This window comes from Neolamprologus multifasciatus, chromosome 22 (assembly GCF_963576455.1).
Source record: "Neolamprologus multifasciatus chromosome 22, fNeoMul1.2, whole genome shotgun sequence".
Taxonomy (NCBI): Eukaryota; Metazoa; Chordata; class Actinopteri; order Cichliformes; family Cichlidae; genus Neolamprologus; species Neolamprologus multifasciatus.
This window is the reverse complement of record NC_140459.1, coordinates 4,148,359-4,169,940: the sequence shown is the minus strand read 5'-3', so window position 1 is coordinate 4,169,940 and position 21,582 is coordinate 4,148,359. Positions and strand designations below refer to the sequence as shown.

The window sequence follows — 21,582 nt, the reverse complement described above, 5'->3', positions numbered from 1 at the left end:
AAACGTAAAATGATTGGCTAGAATCTAAAGTGTATCATTCCATACCAGTTGGTGGCGGTAATGCACCTTTCAGTTGTTTGCCAACCGCCAATACAAATGTAAGGAAGAAGAAAGTGTATCACATGTGCGCTGCTTTTCGGTCTGGTTACTACCGTTTATGTCAGAACCACCGGTACCCATCCCTATTAGTGAGTGTTTCATTTAAATATGACTGTGAGACTCTTTCTAGCCTGAATTAGGACTGAAGCTGGTCTTTGCACTGATCATAGACAGAACAAAAGCTGCAATTTTGGGAAATCTGGAGTAAGAACTTCAGTTTAACACACAGTTCAAAATGGTAGCTCCGAAGTTTAATTATCCCACTTGGGAGGATTTATTCAGAAAACAAAGAGGTGAAGCAACAAACACCATCGAGGTAAATGTAAGATGAAATGAAAAACATCTATAATAATAATAGATGACTGGAGAAATTGTTATAAATAATATTTACTTCAAATTGAAATCAATAAAAATGAAAGAAATAACAAGGCGGTGCAGCTTTTAGTCGTGGAGCTGCTGACGGAGTGAGTAGTTCAACACAACTGTTAATACATGAAGCCAAAGTATGTGTTGCTTTTAGATTTGTTGGTTTAAAAATAAGAGTTTACATCATTTGTTAAACAGATTTCAGCTTTTAATGGTGCTTTTTGAGCCTTTTATCAATCTTTAAACTGGCGCTGTTATGCTCAGCTTCCCTTCTTTATTTTTAAACTATAATAAAGGTGTTTTGTATGTTTTACAGTTTAAAATAATAATTTTCTGCTGGGATGTTTGCATCCCCTCAGTTCCCCCACTTCATGCAGGCAGGTGGGATATATTAGAGATGGACATAAAACAGATTCATCTTTTTTCTTCTGGTTATCCAGTTTAGTGTCACAGCGGGTTTTTTCCTGTCCCACCTGTCCTGGGTGAGAAGTGGGATACAGCTATCACAGAGAGACAGACAATTAATTTACGGTTTACGGTTAATTTACAGTCTAATAACCACATAGCCCCACTTATGTCTTTGGACTGTGGGAGGAAGCTGGAGTACCCAGAGAGGACACATGCAGAGTAATGGACGTCGTTAAGGATGCCATCAAACACAGTCCCAGTGAGAAAACAGGCTGGCTTTGATCTCTCCTCCAGTAAGCTTTCAGGTCATATGGATTACTTACAAATAATGACGTCATTGTTTGAACTGACCATGTTTAATATGAGCATCCATAATTTTAACTGTGTGTATGTACCGTATTTCCCGGACTACAAAGCGCACCTGAATATTAGCCGCACAAGCTAAAATCAGGGGAAAATCCTGTTTTGTACAAACATTAGCCGCACCTGACTAAAAGCCGCAGGTGTTTCAATGTTGACTTATCATATGTAAGAGAATATGCACAAAGGGAATTGTCAGGAAAGACATGGCTGTTTGGAGACACGCCCCTTTTATATTTTGAAAAACAAGTTATGGGTACATATTTGCATAACTTTTTAGGTATATGTAGAAGTAGCGGTAATTACAAGTACGAAACATGTACTGTGCTTCATAAATGAGTAACAAATGTAGTACATAACAGTAACCTACAGCACACCAGACAAATAGATTCGGCCTACCTTTTAGGCTCAGGTGCAGTGACACGGCTTTAACAAGAAGAAAAGTCAGTCATTCACCATCTTTCTCTTCTTCCTGCACTAAAACCACCAAAGTCCTCTTCTCCAGTGTCGGAAACGAACAGGCTCAGGATGGCTTCGTCATCCACTCTCCGCTTCTTTCCTTCGTTGTCACTTTCAAAACCAAACAAATCCTCGTTGTCAGTGTCAGAGTCGAACACCCTCAGAAGGGCCGTGGCGGTGTCCTGCTCTCCATCATGCAGCAGTCCAGCCCTTCGATATCCGTTGGTGATCATGGATGTTTTCACACTTTTCCACGCTGTCAGAATCCACCGGTGGAGTTGAGCATAACTTCCTTTTCACAAGTTTATCCCCGCTCATCATCCACGCCTCCCGCTGAACGCGTAGCGCTACTTTGAAGTTTGTTTTTCGCGCTACTTGTACGGCACTATGTTGCCTGGCGGACGGACATGTGGCCAACATACCACTCTTGAACCCAGATACTGTGTGTCTGATCACATGCTCTTCCGCCAGGCACTGTAGTGCCGTACAACAGCGGAACAAACAAAACAAATCGTCCGACGATATCACAAAAATCATGGACAATCCATAGAAAAGCCGCACCTGACTAAAAGCCGCAGGGTTTAAAGCTTGTGCAAAAAGTAGCGGCTTATAGCCCGACAATTACGGTATATATTGCAAACAATTACAAAAAAAGCATAAAAAGTCCACTTTAAGAGCTGAGTGTAAGTGAACAAATAATGCAAAGTTTCCCTCATAGTTCGTTTCGTTTAATTTTGTCGTTCAGATGGTTGATTAAATCAGCTCTTTGTGACGGAGCTAAATCTAACACGATTGACTTTCTTATTTTTAGTGGCTGAGAGAAGAGAAGCGGTAAAGAAGATGAATTCAAGATAGGGAAAATGCAATGCATATATATTCTAAATCATTTTGCAGATGACTCACGTGAGAAGAAATGCACAGGCTCGAAGTCGTCCTTTAGGAGGTGACTGCACTTCAGCACAACAGTATCATCTTTGCAAAGAGTCTGTTTGTTTAGTGTGCATTATTCCTGTTGTTTCCAGTAATTTGATACATAAAAATATACTTTATGCATTGAAACGCAACTTAAAATGTGTTAAATATATTTTTTGCAGCTTGCACATTTGTTAAGTTCATGAGAAAGGCTTGTTTACAGAAAGATGGCTGTTTGATCATTAAATAACTCAAGCCTAGCTTTACCTGTAACATATTTATTTTCTCCATCACATGTTGGTGAGACTCCCGATGGTGATGAACCAGACGACTCCCCACTAAAGTCAATCATGCCCTGCAGCAATAAATATGTTCTTCTAGCTTTTTAAAGGTTGAAGTTAAACCTGTCTACTCTTTTTGTTAGGTTACCAAATTGACTTCAACATGTTCATCGCCGCCCTCAACAGATGTCAAATGTTTGGAATTAATAACTTTGCAACCCTAACAGCAGTGAGCGAAGGTTTGGCAGCTTGTTCACTCCAAGTATCCAGATGGTGTCTGTGCCTATTGTGGCACAGCAAACTGCTCAGTAGCCCATCAAACATAACAAGAGACAGACAATGTCCCAGTGAAATGGTTTCCAGGCAACAACGAGGGTTTTTTTCCCTGCAGTCTCTAAAAGTCTCCATTTACTCTTGAGTTATTTTCTCCAAGGCTGCATTTGTATAATTTATTGACCTTTTACCCACTGAGTCTCCTTCTTCACTCCTCCCTCAGAAAAAGGTTCTCTGCAGTCTGTGAGGAAAACACTCAGGAATATCTTCACCTCTAAGAGCAGGCAGACAGAGGGCCCGTCTCAGGTGTGTCTGCACGTCTCATTGCATGTCTAGTGCGTGTGCTCTCATGCATCAGCTGCATTAGATATGCTTCACATCTCCACTCTGCATGTCACGCCTTTGTAGGGCGCGATGGGTTTTTTTTTTGTTTTTTTTTTACAATAATGAATTCGTGCATTGCTCTCAGTCTCATGTTTTGTCCTTTCTGCTTAAAAGACATGATAGATGCAATCAAACAAAGGAGAAAAGATTAAATTCTGTTTAAATATGCAGTAATTAAAGCGCTCTTTCACGCAGGGCTATTAGACAAGGCATGACACCTTAATTCAATGCAGTATCATCTCTGTTGTCACATGGAAACTTCAAATGTGAGTGGCTATTTTTCTTTTTACTGCAAAGGCAAGAACAGTCATGTGAACCTCTGAGAGCAGGCAGACACGTTCAGGTGTGTCTGCACTTCTTATTGCACACGTCAGCAGTTTGTAAAACCAGTAATAACTTTTTCTGCATGACTTTATCAGCCTCTCACATTGTTGTGGAGGAGTTTTTGCCCATTATTCATTAGAACATGGTGCCAGTTCAATGAGGCCATGCACAGCTCTCTCCACTGCATGTCAGTTGGGTTGTGGTCTGGACTTTGACTGGGCTGTTGCAGCACCACAATTCTTTCCTTTTTTGTAGTCCTTCCATTGTAGATTTGCCGGTCTGTGTCGGCTCATTGTCCTGTTGCATGACCCAATTTCCTGGCAACCTTTCCAAACAGGCCATGCTTGTTCAGGCTTTTGTGCTGTCATGCACTGTAACATTCAACATGCTAACTGAGGCCTGTGGAGTCTGGGATGTTTGCTCAGATGTCAGCTCCTGGGAGGATTGTGTTAAAGCACACCTGAATGCCCCTAGACGTGCAAACAGATGATTTGTGTTGGAGTCACAACTCAACAATAGTAATATATTATATATTACTCATTAATTTTTTTTAAAGTAATGCAGTACGTTACTTAATTACACACCAGAAAAAGTGACCCATTACAGTCTGTAACATGACACAAATCGCATTTTCACAAAGTTACCAGTTAGCGATATAAACCTGAGGCTACAGTTCCAGTTTTAAAATAAGTTTTTCAAATGCAAAGTTGAAAACCATCCAAAGAGACTGTTGCGAAATTGATCAATGCAGAGCAGTGAGACAAACCACGGAGGCCCCAGAAAAGTGCAATCAAACGATGAGTTTATTAACACCCAGGAGAAAACATCAGCCTATGTCTTCTGACAAAAATACATGAGAACACTTGTGGGGTACACGCCCCCCCATGGCGTCAATTACAGATTAAAATAGGTTCCAGACATTAGTCACAGTTAATGGTACATCTTGCACATCTTTAATGGCTATAAACAGACATAGAACTTCTCTTTTCTATAACACCTTCCATACAAGGTAATAAACTTCAAGCCCTCAGGGTCTCTGGGGCTAATTATTGACTCTGGTCATCTGTTGCCAAGTAGAGTAAAATATAGTTAAGCTACTGCTTAACTACTGCCGCAGTGATTCTACAGTACAAACATGCACAGTAAAAAAAATGGAGGCTATGATGCTGCAAGCATGACTGCTCATCACGGCCTTTGTTACCTACTGAAGTTGATGTGATCATTGTTTAGTACAATAATGCATTATGTAACTGCATTACTGGTTACAGTAACATGTTACTTTTGAGCTATTACACCCAACAGTGCTGATGTTTAGTAAATAGTTCATTAGATTAGCAGCACCTCACTGTTACTTACCTGTGAGGGGAGAATCTCCTTTCTCTGCTCTCTTTCCCCGGACCCTGAAATCTCTTGTATTAGATGGCGTCCCGTCTCCGAGCCTGGTTCTGCCAGAGGTCTTTTACAGACTTCTGCTGACTTCTTTTTTACCTGATGTAGGGTATTGCCTGCTTGTCACATAAATAAAGCCAAAATGAATTAAATCCCAGCATCTTTGTATGTTTCTACATGTCTGTGTATTTAATGCCTTTATAAGCCTCTGCGCTCTTTCCTCCAGCCAGCTAATTATTAAGCCGTGTCAGGAGTGTAATTTTCCCATGTGTCGCGAACCATTCAACTCATTCTCTAAAAGAAAAATTCCTGAAACCACATCTTCCCGGCGAATGGAAGATGGAGTCTGCTTTCTATTCAGGCAGATGTATGCTTATATGATTGACAGAAGCACATGAATTCACATCTCATCCACAGGAAAACTCACTGAAGTCGAGCATCTTTCTCTCGCTCGCTCTCATGGAAATGCAGATGCTGGTGGCAGAGTCATTATATTCAGCTTGGTGGTGATCTCGGCTCGCGAGGAAGGCGGTACATGCAAGAATGAAAACCACACTGGAAATAAGCATACGCTTGTGAACTGGCAAGATTAGAATTTGATTTGTGTTGTGCCCACTGCTGTGGCTGGTGAATTACCAGTCTGATTCTCTATTATGTTTTTGCATTCAATCCTGTTCCTCGGTGGGGATTGTTTTTACATCAGCCACAGTTCCACAACCATGAATATCAAATAGGCACACAGTGGGATGTTGCTACCAGCAATCAAGCCAAGCTGAGGCTGGATTCTCTCTGTGACCCGGGTATTGTTTATTTTACCAACTGCTGAGCGCAGGTAACCAAACAATGACCTTTAGGACAACATCTGGCAGGTGTAATAATATTAGCATGCTGCTAATCCTTGAATAAGAACAATAGTTATAGTTTCAGTGATAAACTATAGACTGTATGTGTCTACTTCCGGTCTAAGCATTTTACGATAGTTACAGGTCAGAGTATCTGTTAAGATGTTAAGAATAATAAGTATCTCTTAAAATGTTTCCGATAATGAAACATTTAATATAATGTAGACAAAAACAAAAAAATAAAAAGATAGTTACGGATCAGATCAGATCCCCGATCTGTACCGCGCATGTGCAGGGGTTTTCTTCTTCTTCTGTTCGTTAAATGGCAGTTTACTCCCCAGTGTACGAGGATACTGCCACCTGCTGACTGAGCGAATGAACCCTATTGTAAACTGAATTCGCGTCATTACAAACGTGTGTTAAATTTGATTTAGTGATAATCGAGTGTGTTTATGCTTGTTTGTGAGGAGAGGATTGTTGGAATAGTGATGATGATGTCCGCTATCACTGTCAATTGCCAGTAAACACTTCATCTGGCTGATGAATCTTCACGTGACATATTACAAAGTCTGTATTATTTTACGGCGCTGTTGTTCAATCGGGGAACGCGCTCTGTTGAGGAGAAAAGCAAAAATTTGTTGCGGATACGGATTATCCATTGTTTAAATGTCCCGGTAGTCGAAAAGGAGGCAGAGCTGTTGAGAAATGCTAAGAGCTAACTGGGCGCTAACCGTGTCATTCAAATATATTGAATGTGACGTAAGATTTGCGCATGCGGGGTACCGATCGGGTTTCCGGTACCGTACGGATTGGGTAGCGACACGGCGATTAGCAATCTGAAGCCTCAGTTTTAGCTTCAGGGCTGTTGCCATCTTTGTTTCATGGTTGGAGAGGGTTGCTAGGTAACCAGTGAACACCATTAAGCTCGGAAGGGACTTGTGTATGATTTTCCTCACTTTTCTCCGTGCTGTCTCCTTTATGTAGAAGAGAAGTTTCGCTCCAGCCGCCCTGAATTTGTATCAGTGAGCAGGCCTCCCATTTCTGATTGGGAGACGTGCTTATTTACTGTAATGCAAAGAATTGCATAGATTTTATATTTAATTACGTAGCACAAAAACATCACTTGGTGTTTTGTGTCTTTGCACCATTAGACAACCAAAGCTGTGATTCTCCTGATATCGCTGACAAACCACAGCTGGAGGTTTTTGGTGCAACTTTGCTTTGATATAGATTGACAAAATATGAGGTTAGCTTAGCGAAAAGTGGGCAAAATCATAGTTCAACTTACTCCATCTGGCTGTTAGGGTTAAAAAACGTGTCTTCAAAATTGGTGTGGACTGTTAAGAGTGTTAAAAGCAGGTTTTTTTATTTGTCAGATGACGGCAACGATAAAGCACCAACTCCACAAACAAGGTGGGGAGTTGTTGTTTAGTGCAGGTCAAACCCAGCAGCTGATGCAGCTCCAGCCCTTCAGTCAAAGCAGTCCTGCTGCTAATAAGTCAGTGACATTTAAACAAAATTCATCTGTCATACAGTTGTAGTGAAGTGAGAATTAAAAACAGACACCAAATGACTTCCCAGAGCTCGTGACGATGGTGAGGGCAGGAAGGCATTATGCTCAAGTCAATCTCACGCTCCACTCCCCCCTCACTCGTGAACAAGACCCCGAAGTAGTAACTCGTTCCTGACCTGGAGTGGGCACTCCACCCTTCCAGCTAAGGACCATGGCCTCAGATTTGTCTTTCCTATCGCTTCACACTTAGCTGCAAACCACTCCAGGGTGACCTCCATGCAATTTTGCGTAGGCGTGTCAACCAAGATAGCTCAACAACATCCAAAGCCTTCAGGAACGCAGGGAAACTCTTATCTACCCCAGGGGCCCTGCCACCAAGGAGTTGTTTGACTGCCTCGGTGACCTCGTCCCCAGTGATAGGCGAGTTGTTCCCCTATCCACCAGACCCTGTTTCCTCTACACAAGATGTGTCAGTGGGATTAAGGAAAGTGTTCCTTCTACCACTTGACTATATCTTCAGTTGAGGTCCCAGCACCACTTTTTTCCCATGGTTTCACCACACTGCTACCACATCCAAGTTATTGTGTCAGCCACTGCCAGAGCTGCTCTCCACTTGTCCTGCCAGTACCTTTCTGCTCCCTCTGAACTCACGCAAGGCAACGGAGCGCGATTAGAGTCCTCCTTCAGTACAAAATCCATCCACAGACATGCAAACGCACGTTGAAGTACCCAAAAAGGTTGTTTTGATAGTTCCTGTAGCAGAGTGAGTCTCCAGGATCACAGTTTGCCACAATAACACACCCACAGAATCATATTGTTTCCACAAGGTGAAAGCAATATTAGCTCTGCGATCGCAGCTAGTAATAAATTCAGTTTCACCAAACAGGTCGCAGCAGGTGTTGGCCTGAATTTCACCTGCTGCATTCATTTAACTCACAAAGCTGCTGATGTGCTGTGGAAACACGAACACAGGAAACTGGATGCCTGAAAACAAAGAGACAGAAATTGAATGTGAGATTGTATAGATTCATTTTAAGAGTTATGAGTAGTTTGAAATGTGTGTTTGCCGAATATTCATGGTATGAAACAGGTTTTCTTTGAGTTGCTGGTAGTTTCCTCCCCTAATGTAAGATTCAGATGAGCTTCTAGAGTTAGAAGTATCACCACGACCTGTTTCAGAGGACAGCGTGTTTTTATAAAATCACTCCCAATCATTTCTCTCCTTTTCCCTGTTTTTTCGTCTCCAGGAGCCGTGTCCTCCTCCGCTGTCAGACACAATGACACCAGAAGAGGTACAGTAATGAAGGATTTGCATAATTTTACAGAATAGTCTGCTGAATAATTTTAAGCATGCTATTTGAATGCTTAGTGCTGAGTCACAAGACATTATCCCACAAAGTGGGAGCAAAAATCTTTGACAGCAGGTTTTTGTATTTGCAAGTGATGCAAAAACCGCACGGGCTTCCTGGGGGTCATTAAAAGCTCAAATATTAAAAAGTGTTTAAAAAGTCTTATTTGTACTACAGTACAGTAGCCAATAAGATTAATCTTAAAATCAGGGTTTTTTAGGTGGTTGTTGTTTTACTTAGGGATGCAACAATACCAATTTTTTCAAACCGATACGATACCGATACTTGGATCTGAGTACTTGCCGATACAGAGTACAAAAAACGATACTTCTACCACACACACACACACACAAATACAATGAATTGGAAGACAGGTTTTATTATATTCCCTGTCGATAAAAAAATAAAAATAAAAAAAATTTATTTTATTATTTTTTTAAATAAAAAAAAATAAATAAAAAAAAATAAATAAAAAATAAAAAAATAAAAATAAAAAAATAAAATAAAATCTTAATAAAAATGACCACAAAAAAATTTTAAGTGAAAATTAAGCACTTCTGTTAAATTATTGCAGAGTCTCCACATTTTAATTTAACAAAATATCACTGAACTATTGGCACTGTCTCGAGCTTTCAGAATAATAAATAAACACTTCTGTTTGGACTAAAATAAATACAAATTAGGTTTGAGAATAAAATAAACTTTTAAATTATTGCAGAGTGTCCATATTGTAAACAAACAAACAAAATAATTATTATTAAATAAATAATAAATAAAATAATAATTGGCCCCCTAGTGGCCAATCTAAAAAACTACAACAGAAATGACAAGCCACCCTCTGATTAATGAAATAAGTTGGTATCGGTTCATGGTATCGGTTAACTTTTATGAGTATGAGTACACAGACATTTTACAGTATCGGCCCCGATACCCGATACCAGTATCGGTATCGGTGCATCCCTAGTTTTACTGTTACTTTATCTGTGTTTCTGTCTTCGGTACAGGTTAACACAATGGGGTCTAACTCCTCCATACATAAAAAATAAAAAATAAAAACCACTTTTTGGTATTAAAAAATGTAAAACACAAAACTATTTCAGAGGAAACTTTTGATTGTTGTCTCTCCATAGCATTCAGGTCCACAAAAAAGTCTCAAAGTCTCCAAAACACACACAAACTGCTCCACTTTCCTCCTCCTGCCACTCGAGCACCTTAAATGCTCATTAAGCTTCAGTGTTTGCTGGCAGGAAGCCTGCAGAGACAAACAAGTATATTATGTTTTGCACATTGATTTGATTTTATAAAGCCCAGTAGGCTTACAAGACTCCAGTAACAGCAAAACAGAGCCAGATAGTAACACAGATAAAGAATCCAACCTGTCTAAAAGCAGCTTTAAAGATGATAAAACAGCCTTTCTTTCTGTCTGTGTACCAAAACAAACAAGTATATATAAACTCATCAGAGTAACGGGAATTATGGAGATCAAAGAGTACAACCGAACATGTTTGATTCCTTTTTATATTTACAGGTTAATTACTGTAATGTTTATGTTTTGTGATGTATATTAAGAGCTCTATAACCCTTCCTCCAAAGAAAAGTCCATTTAAATTCAACAGGAGGCTCCACAGTCTCATTATTTCACCATCTTTCTTTATTGATGACGGTGATATGGGAATCCATCCTATTCTGTATAGATTATACTGTTTCACGTCTTTAACGCAGCACACACAATCAGGACAGCTACATGGATCATACAGCTGTAATTGGATTACAAAGATCATTACATATTTTTAACAACAGACCCCAGTGGTCTCCCAGAAGTAAATAAAATCAATCTTTATAAGCCCCAGTAGACCTCATCCAAATGCCAAATAACAGCAGTGCGACTAAACATAAAAGAACAAGTAGCCATAAAAATATTAAGCTTCATAAATCAAATTACGTCTATGAAGAACATCAGCTAAGACTGCAGCTTATGTCTAAATCTTAAAAACACCAATTCCTGGTTGCTGAGGGTCATTTTAGGTCCATTGGTCTCCATGACGGTAGAAGCTCTACATAAATAAGGACTATAGAGCAAATGACTTAAATTACCTAGGGATGGGTACCGGTATCGGTTCTGACATAAACGGTAACCAGACCGAAAAGCAGCGCACATTTCAGTGCGTTATTTTCCGAGGCTGTGATACACTTTAGATTCTAGCCAATCATTTTACGTTTCCGAGGATAGTAGGCGGGTCCAGGTACGTACGTTCTTTTAGAGCAGAGCTACAGATTAAAAACGCCCAAGGCAAAGCGGTCAAAAGTCTGGCTGTACTTCACAGCAAAAGATGCAAACTCAGCAGCTGCAACAAGTGCTTTAAGCTGATACTGTGATACTGTCAAAGGAGGTAACACCTCAAATCTGATGAAACACCTGGCGACGCATAGCGTTTTTTTTAAAAGCCGAGAAATGCGCCGTATTTGATAGCTTGCTGCGAGACCTCACACCGAGCACATCTACTGCGGGTGTGGTGCCTGTTATCGGACCCGGAGTTAGCAACATCCCCCAAAAACCCGAAGAGGAGAGTCCTGGCCCCTAGCCCTGCCAGTGTAGCAGAAATGATGAGGATGATGATGCAGCAGCAGCCGTTCTTCTCTGCGTGAGTAGCTTAATGTTGTTCGTGTGTAATTTACGTTGAGTAGGCTAACCACGTTATTACATTAATGCATGTAAGGTGAACTAGCAAACATCATCATAGCTACATGCGGCTGTCTTCTTGTTTGATGGCAGATACTCCCTTCACCCTGGACAAAAAGGCTAAAATGACCAAAGAAAAAGTGGAAAACAGTTAAACATGAGAGGTTTTTGGACAAAGTTTGTGTTTTTTCCATTGTTTAAGCTGCTTCCAGCCAAGAGTGATACCATATATGCCCCATAGCTGCAGAAAAGGCTAACATTGTTATCTTTTTACAAAAAAACAGCTGAACATGAGAGGTTTTTGGACCAATTTTGTTCTCCATTCTTTAAGCACCGGTTTGAGCACCGTTTAAGCACCGGCACCGTTTCAAAAGTACCGGTTTGGCACTGGTATCGGATAAAACCTAAACGATACCCATCCCTAATTTTACCTGACCAGCAGTTTAAAATCCAGAGATACTCACTTTTCAACCATGTGTGTCCAAGAAAAGCATCAAATACTTTTGAAGGGAAACTTTTCAGATGTTGCATGCTGAACATGTAGTTATTGCTTGTTCGTGAAAGCATAAAGCTAACATTTGATTTTAAATTGTTTTGTCTCATATTTTATTCATGCATGTATTAAAAACACTGTGCAGAAACCTCCCACAGTCATGAATGTACCTTCATGTGTGGAAATGTCACCAAAGAGCAAGAAAAACTGGTTGAAAATGTGCAAGGAGAGAAGTGAAATCAAAAATGAAGAGCCTCACTTTGACTTGAACTGACACGAGATTAAAATGTAAAATGTGGGTCTGAGTTCATTAGTTCTGACTTACTGTCTCTGCCAGCACATATCAAGTTGCTTTAGACTTATTACCATATGACTGATGCAGACAAATCTCTATTAGCTTTCGAATCCGTCTCAAATGTAGGTCAGCGGTGTTACAGATCTGTGTCACGTTTGAGGGGAAGACACTGAACCGGGGCACTTTTAAACTGTAGCGTGAGCACAGGCTGAATTTTAAATGAGACATCAAAACAGCATCGTGCCCTGCAGTCCTGTTCTGTCTGCCGCTCCGCTTTTACTCTTCCTGGCACTTTCCCAAACTGCCCCGTAACACGGGCCTGTATATTCTACAAGACTGCTGCTGCTGTCACGGCAGGCTGAGGTTCGTGGGTAAAATCCATAGAGAGGCTAAAAGGTGTCAGACATCCTAAATCTCAGAGGGGTTACCGGTGACATGCAAGGACGCAACGCAGACTTTCAAGGTTTTTTACTGCTCAGACTTCTCCTCGGTGGTAGCTAATTAATTGCTCCATCCTGCAGCCACACACAGACTGTGCAAACACACACCTGGAGTTCTTACCCAGAGATACAGCTCATGATTTATGTAACAGTTCTTATTGTTGCCAGATATATTTAAACACATGTGCATGACTCATAGCGAAAACACATCCGACTGTTTCCCCTCTAGTTGAACTCGTATGTTTGAATAGGTGCATTTTTCCCATCGGCAGAGGGAATGTGAACTAACCGCAGCAGACTCACCTCCGTGACCTTGGTTTTATTTGTGGCTGCAGATTAAAGCGTGGGAAGAGGAAGAGATGGACAAGCCGATGGAAATCGATGAGATACGAGTGGACCCTTCCCCTTTTCAGCTGGTGGAGAGAACATCGTTACACAAGGTTGGTGGACAACACGTCTGTGTAAATCGCAGTTCGATAGTCTTTTTGAGACCACCTTGTGGATGTTGTACATTAAAAATGCTATTAACGTTTGGAGAAAGACGTGTTTTAAACTGCTATGTCTACCGGAGCATCACTTCTCGTGCTCCTGGTATTCTGTGATTGTTCAGTATAAATCCTTTTCTTACCTCATTGTGCGGCTGCGATCCATCCTGGAATTTCTCTTTAAGGAAGAGAACAAAGTAGCAGGAGCCAAATATGAGCAAAGACTCAGTAGATTCCCTTTTCATTGCACCCTGAGTGAAAGCTCAGTGGGTGATAGTTCAGGCACTTTTTGTTCTCACCTGGACGTTTACGTGATAGCGCACAACCCAGCAACTGTGTTACTGACTTGATTGTCAAACTCTGTGCTTGGACACTCCAAACTCTTTGCAGCCACAGACAGAGCTTGCATGTCCAGCGATGACTGATTGATGATTTTTGATGTGTGCTCTCTAAAAAAAGTTTGAAGTAGCTCAGAGATGAATAAGGAAAGGAGTTTGAAGTGGTGTTCGACAAAATGGGCAGAGTCATCGAATGCAACAACAAAAGCCTTGTTTTTAAAAACATTGCTTGAAATCACCATCGGTGGTCATAAACGCCAAAGAATGACCACATGAAAGCAACACTAATGCAATAAAACCCTTTTTTTTACTTCAAGGTGGTTTTAAAAACACTTCACTTTCTATACATAAATTAAAATAACAACATTGACCAACATAATTGTGATTATGGTGTTTTTCTATTATCAAGGACTCGTCTGCTGCACTCTCAGCAGCAGTTTTCTTTGTCAGTGTCTTTGATGTTCCAAGTATTATAAGAAATATGAAATCAAATGAGCATGTTGTCAACCTCCTCTGTTTTCCAGTCGTATGGCGCCTCTATAAAACACTGAGATCCTTCTTACACATTCAGAAACATCATTTCATGCACCATTTACTGCATTTTGTCTCAATGAATGCACATTTTCCTTTATAGGAGGTTCTGTCTCCAAAGCTTGTTTCCTAAAACAACCATTTCATTGAAATACTGGGGAAAAGCTGTTACCCAGTATGTCAGGGTCCCCCAGAAATCTTGCTGTTAGACATCAGATGGCAAATTACTGCAGTACTAACTGTAACCTGTTAACAGTAAATATAATCTACAGTCATACAGTAGCTGATTTATTGTTGTTTACTGTGAATTTTGTGGCATTTAACTGTAGAAATGACAGAAAACTAACAAGAAAAACCATTTTTTTCTTAGAAACAGAGAGAAAGTTGCTTTATTTTCATTTTATTAATCATTGTCACACAGTCTGAAGGACATTGCATTTATTCCAAAATGTACAGTTGCCTTGAAGAAGACTTCGTGTATTTTATCACATGCATTATGCAAGCAAATAACCATATAAATGTAATTCAGCCCCACGGGCAGTGGCAGTCTTTTGTTGGTGTTCCCGCTCTCAGCTGCTAAGTTGTTTACTTCTGTTACATCTCATTCGGCTGAAGATGTGGATCACCTTGACAGGAGAGTAATGACACATGAAAAACACTTAGTGAGGACTGTTTTTTATTCACACAATGTCGTCTGAAAAATAGAGATGGACACGACAGTTTTTCATTTTTGACCGAGAACAGAATCTTGTTTCCTGAGGTGCTGTTATATAAACCCAACGTTTATATGTGGGAGCTGGAAAGTGTGGTTCCTGTAGATTGGTGCAAACACTGAAACGTGCCTCGTTGAAGGACAACTCGGTGGGAGTTGGGAGATTGTTCGAGCTGGGTCATGTTTTCATCCAAGCTTATTGTGTCATGATGGTCCATTTTCTGTTGTTTTGGTTTTTTTTTACTGATTTGAATCCTCATAAAAACGTATTGCAAACCGAAGAATAATCAGCAGTACTTATTGATAAGAAGTTTTAAGTTCACCTGTTCTGCCTTTTTTTATTTTTTGTCATATAAAAACTTTGAAATAATGAGGTCAGTGCATCAATGAGTAACCCACGTGAGCCGAAAGCTCATCTTGTCAGCTTGCTCTAAATCATTTTTTCTTCTACTCTTCTCTCTTGTGTAATGTCGCAGTGAGGGGGTATCCCTAATGTGGTTATCTCAGCCATAAAAGCCCCGCCCACATGCTATTCAAACCTTCTGTTTGTTGGTGGCAGCAAATGGTTGGTAGGATCTTGGTATTAGGGCTGCCACAAACGATTATTTTGATAGTCGACTAGTTACCGATTATTTTTGCAATTAGTCGACTAATCAGATCATCATCCATTGGACGTAAAACGTACAGCTCATTGCACCAGCAGCATCTGCTCTTATATAACTATCATTAGCTTACAGCTTTAAGTGTTTAAGGTAAGTGCTAACTAAAAAGCCGAAACCGATTTACTCAGGAACAAATAAAATACAAAAAAAAATCCAAACAATAACATTTTTAAGTTATCTAAGTGACTTATATATCATGTTTAACCTGAGTAGCGAAAGACTGCGGTGGGTTTGAAAACGATTAGCCGGGAGTCCGGTGCTCTAGTTAGCCTAGCCCCCGGCTAGCTATCGAGCTAGTGGGTAACCGACATCTCCGAAAACGTCGGAGCGCTTTTGAAAATATGTGGTGTCTTGATAAACTGAGCAGATATTTGAGGTTTACACAGCTACATTCTCGCCTGAAAATATGTTAAACGTTTATTTTGTGACCCAGAATAATAAGAGTAATATTAAAACTAACTAGCTGCCGCCATTGTTGGAAACTGAGCTGGGCTGCGCTATGAATTCTGGGACACAGCTTCTTCTTCTTCTTCGGGGTTTAACGGCAGCTGGCATCCTTGTACATGCAGTGCTGCCATCTTCTGTTTCAGTCCGTTATTACACTCTTAAATCCTACTACTTATTCCTGCGTCTTTTGTGATCTTACAAAGCTTCAAACGACGGGTCGACTATTAAATCAGTCGTCGACGATTTTAATAGTCGACTAATCGTGACTAGTCGACTAATCGTGGCAGCCCTACTTGGTATTATTAATATGTATAAATTAATTCTTATTTATATAATACTGAGTTAGTAAGGTACCGGTCGATCTACGTCCCTACTCTCACCTATGGTCACGCGCTGTGGGTAGTGACTGGAAGAGCGAGATTGCGGATACAAGAAGCAGAAATGGGCTTCCTCCAAAGGGTGGCTGGCCTCTCCCTTAGAGATAGGGTGAGACGTTCAGCCAGGAGGGCCTCAGAGTAGAGCCACTGCTCCTCAACATCGAAAGGAGCCAGTTGAGGAGGTTCAGGCATCTGAAAAGGATGCCTCCTGGACGCCTCCTGGTTGAGGTGTTCCAGGCATGTCCCACCTGGAGGAGGTGGCTGGGGAGAGGGAGGTCTAGACTTCTCTTCTTGGGCTGCTGCCCCCGCGACCCGGCTCCAGATAAGTGGAATAAGATAGATGGAGTTAGTGAGGTAGTGTGCAAGACTCTTGAGCTATTCCTCATTTTTTTGCCAAGAAAATACAACATTTTGTGAAACACGCACACATAAATGGAACTGCAGAATATGAGACCTGTTTCCAGTGACAGTGCAGTTCTTATAATCTGGCAAACCTCAGCCTTTCCTCCCTGTTTCACTTCCTTAAGAATGGCTTCTTGACAGTAACCTTTCTCTGAGAACAGTGATGTGCCTTCACTGAACAGGATCAACTGAGCGGTCAGATGCATCCCTCCGACCCCGCATCAGGTCTTTCATAAGGACATGACTCAGATGTACTGATTATGTGCTGCAGATAGTTTTTCATAGATTCAACTAAAGAAATAAGAAGAAATAATGTTTTATATTAAAGATCTAAGTTTCCTTGTATGTGTGGTCACAACACTGCTTCATTTTTTGTTTTTTTGTTTTTGCTTGAATGACTCGAGAGAAAACGATGGCTGTCTCGGGACTTTTTACACATCACTGTGTGACTTTGCTTTGTCTCCTGTTCTGACTTCTTCTATTCCCATTATAACTGTGAGTCTGTGAAGCGAAGTTTCGATACCTGTTGTTTAGGAAGCTCCAGGCAGTGAAGTGAAAATGATTTTTAAAAAAAATAAAGCGATCCACCACGGAGCTGTCGCAGAGGGAGAAATCTATTCATAGAGACCAAAAGCCTGTTGTGTACCAAGCTGTAAACATGCTGTGTGATGCTATTAAGTCAGTCGTTTTTAATTTTGCCGCTGTGCCAATCTGGAAATTGCCGGCCTGTTTTAGGTTTGGCAAGAATTTAGTCAAATGAGAAGATATCAGCCAGCCAAGCCTGAAACCACAGCTCTAAAAGCTCGTACGCTGCCCAATCAATATGCACTCCATGAGTCACAGCAGTTTAATATAAGTTTAATATGAACTCTGGATATTCCCGTTTATCTTATTTGCTTTGATGGCTTTTCATTCAGTAATTTCCTGCAGCTTTTGCTGTATTTTTGTTTTGAACGGTGACGTTTTCATTTGTCTCGTTGCAGTTAAAATGCAGCTGAATGCAGCCCGAGTCGGGATTTACATAAAATCTCTTGTAAATCTAAGTATTTCTAATCATTTCCTGCCTCGTACAATCTCTGTGACCCGCTCGCGTCCTTATTATGATTTTCAGATGTTTGCAGCATAGTGAAGCGTGTAAACACCTTGTACCATTCCCGTTGGTTTCATTGTCGTGGTAATATTTGTAATATTCTGCTTATTCATGTGCAAAACGGGGCCTTGTGATCGAGGTGTGCCGATGCATACAAAGAGCTCGTCCCAAAGTGTGACCTTGGCTGCGTCGTGAGCACGATAGTTTGTGCTTACAAACACGAGGACTTTCTCTTCCTGCGGTTCACCTGGAGCCTCGAGACGTTCTGTCTACGTGACGTTGTGTTTGGAGCAGAAAGCAAAAAGTTTGTGTCATTTCACAAGTGACCTTTTCCCCCCTGTCTCCACAGACCCACACCTTATTCTCACTGCTTGGCTTAAGTCATGCTTATGTGACCAGTACTGGCAAACTGGTGGGGGTGGTGGCACTAAAAGAGGTAAGAAACATTACTTTATTTCACCCTGCACTTCGTTTTTCTTCCAGAAATGGACATTTACATTCCTGTGTGCTGTGAACAGCAGTATTTAGGTTATTTGTCTAACAGACAGACAAGCTAATGCACTTTTATATCAAGCTGGCTTTATATACTTGCTAGGAAAAGAAAGTGAGAGCATATTACCCCGTTTTAAAGTCTCTACATTAATGTAAGGATGCACAGACAACTTTGTTTTCTATTTGTCTTTGTATATTTGAAGAAACTAAGTACTGATCCAATATATATATATTTTTAAAAGCAATATTCTTCTTTGAGAAAGAGACTGACAATCTGTCTTTTACAGTCTGGAGAAAAAAAGGCCTTCACAGCACTCTGTCAAATACTAAGCACACCTTTAATGCTTTCATAGGTTTTAAGAGTGTAAGCTGCAGTCAGGTGCTGCTAATTAAATGCTCTTTATTAATGGCAATGCTCAGAGAAGATGCAAAAAACCCCAAGAGCTACATCTGAAATGCTACAGGCCTCCGTTAGCATGTTAAATGTTAAAGTTCATGACAGCACAACAAAGAGTTTGTAGACAAAGAACATGGCTGCACAGCGTAGGTTTCAAAGTTGCATTTCAACAACAGTGACTTGTGGAATAACGTTCTTTGGACAGACAAAACCAAAGTGGAGACATTTGGCCATAATGCACAGTCGTGTTTGGAGAGAGCGAAGCTTCATCATAAATGACTCAGGTCAGGCTGTAGCGCTGCGGTGCAGGAGTGATGAGTCGGGCTTGTTTTGCAGACTGCAGTCACTGAGTCGACCATGAACTCATCTGTACACCAAAGTAATCCAGAGTCAGACGTGAGGCCAGCTGCCCAACAGCTAAACCCAAACTACCCACAGCAACCAATAATCAGTCATTTTAATATCAATGCATGAACACAGGATTGAAGCTAAACTGTAAACTGCAGATGTTCATGTAAAAGCTACAAGTTCAATTCAATTCAATTTTATTTATATAGCGCCAAATCACAACAAAAGTCGCCTCAAGGCGCTTCATAGATACAGAGAAAAACCCAACAATCATATGACCCCCTATGAGCAGCACTTTGGCGACAGTGGGAAGGAAAAACTCCCTTTTAACAGGAAGAAACCTCCAACAGAACCAGGCTCAGGGAGGGGCGGGGCCATCTGCTGTGATTGGTTGGGGTGAGAGAAGGAAGACAGGATAAAAGACATGCTGTGGAAGAGAGACAGAGGTTAATAACAGATATGATTCAATGCAGAGAGGTCTGTTAACACATAGTGAGTGAGAAAGGTGACTGGAAAGGAAAAACTCAATGCATCATGGGAATCCCCCGGCAGCCTACGTCTATTGCAGCATAACTAAGGGAGGATTCAGGGTCACCTGGTCCAGCCCTAACTATATGCTTTAGCAAAAAGGAAAGTTTGAAGCCTAATCTTGAAAGTAGAGTAATCAGCCTCCTTTTCACCAAATATTTTGTATGTTGTTGCTTCATTTTGATTTTGGTAGCTCTCTGCAGACGATTGCATTGGGAGTAAAAGACAGATTAACCTGCTCTCGACAATAATCAAGCTATAAAAACGTAAAAGCCTTTCTTCCTTTCTTCGAATGCACTGGCTAAAAGCCAGACTTTAGAAAAGGTCTGCGTCCTACAGAGCCCATTTAAAATGTGGGATGCAAGGTAAATCTGCTGTGCAGTCCCAGATAAGCAGGAACGTCTGGTCACCCTGTAAGCAGTAAGTGTTGTAGTTAATCACAGAGTAAGAGTGTTTGTGCGCTCTGTTGGAGTCACGTTAAGTAGCAACAGAGACCTTTAAAAATTAGCTTAATCGTGCCTTTTATTAAATGCTAGAAAGGTGGTTTATTGTTTATAAAGATGCAGGAGATAGAGCTTCATCTAATGAATAAATAGCTCAGACCGAACGGGCATAAAGAGTAAGCGTTCTCCTTTTATATAATCAGGGATTAAATGGTATTTCCTTTAAAATGAGTGCAAATGAACACATTTGTACATTATGAGGCGTTGCTGAAGGCAAATAAAAAAGGTTGGGCGCCGCTGGTCTGGATCTCAGCAGCACAGCTCGCCACAGCATCGCCAAAGCAGCCAGACCACGACCAGCTAATGGAAAAACTCTGAAACTGTCTGAAGGTCTCCCAGAACTGAAACCTGAGCATTAAATGAAATTAACTTTCCTGATCCAAGTCCAAAAAAGCTCATTTTTAATACACTCAACCTTTGGAAGTCTTCTCTTGTTTGTCTTTAATTTGGAGGAAAAATCCAATTTGTTTTTGCTCCTAATTTCCTCGGAGTCTCGCGAAGCTTTTTGAATTATGTATGAGAACTTTGTGAGCATAATCAATAAGCTCTCTGTAGGTTTGGGGCTCCTGTCTTTATCCATGATGGTCTCTGACTCGTGCTCCTGTGCTGCCTCCTTTTCTTTAACTTTTCTTTCCTCCATCTGTGTAATTGCTCATCGCTGACTCGAATCCCTGCTCGCTTTCCTTCTTTTCTTCTTTACATTTTCACCATTCATGTATGAATTCTTCTTGTTTTTAATTCTTCCCCTCACTCTTCAAACCCTGCCTCTCCTTCTTACTCTTCTTCTTCTTCCTTTTTCTCTTCTTCTTCTTCCTCTTCCTCTTCTTTGTCTAACTCTTCTTATTTCTCTTCCTCTTCCTCTTCTTTCTCTTCCTCTTCTTCTTCTTCCTCTTCCTCTTCTTTGTCTAACTCTTCTTATTTCTCTTATTTCTCTTCCTCTTCTTCCTCTTTCTCTTCTTCCTCTTCCTCTTCTTCGTCTAACTCTTCTTTCTCTTCTTCTTCTTCCTCTTCTTCCTCTTCTTCTTCTTTCTCTTTCTCTTCTTCCTCTTCTTCATCTAACTCTTCTTATTTCTCTTATTTCTCTTCCTCTTCTTCCTCTTTCTCTTCCTTTTTCTCTTCTTCTTTCTCTTCCTCTTCTTCTTCTTCCTCTTCTTCCTCTTCCTCTTCTTCGTCTAACTCTTCTTTCTCTTCTTTCTCTTCTTCTTCTTCCTCTTCTTCCTCTTCCTCTTCTTCATCTAACTCTTCCTATTTCTCTTTCTCTTCCTCTTCTTTCTCTTCTTCTTATTTCTCTTCCTCTTCTTCTTCTTTCTCTTCCTCTTCTTCTTCTTCCTCTTCTTTGTCTAACTCTTCTTCTTTCTCTTCCTCTTCTTCGTCTAACTCTTCTTATTTCTCTTCTTCTTCTT

At 40.7% G+C, this 21,582-nt stretch overlaps 1 protein-coding gene across 1 annotated transcript in view; it reads left to right on the top strand.

The window, feature by feature from the left end:
• The window catches only part of LOC146492673 (chloride channel protein 1-like), an 86,425-nt gene that overhangs the window by 51,656 nt on the left and 13,187 nt on the right, over nucleotides 1–21,582 (top strand). Inside the window, exons 20-23 of the mRNA XM_085148352.1 lie at nucleotides 3,382–3,464; nucleotides 8,858–8,902; nucleotides 13,203–13,307; nucleotides 18,261–18,347. Coding sequence (XP_085004478.1) covers nucleotides 3,382–3,464; nucleotides 8,858–8,902; nucleotides 13,203–13,307; nucleotides 18,261–18,347 — 320 coding nt within the window. The remainder of the gene's footprint in view (nucleotides 1–3,381; nucleotides 3,465–8,857; nucleotides 8,903–13,202; nucleotides 13,308–18,260; nucleotides 18,348–21,582) is intronic.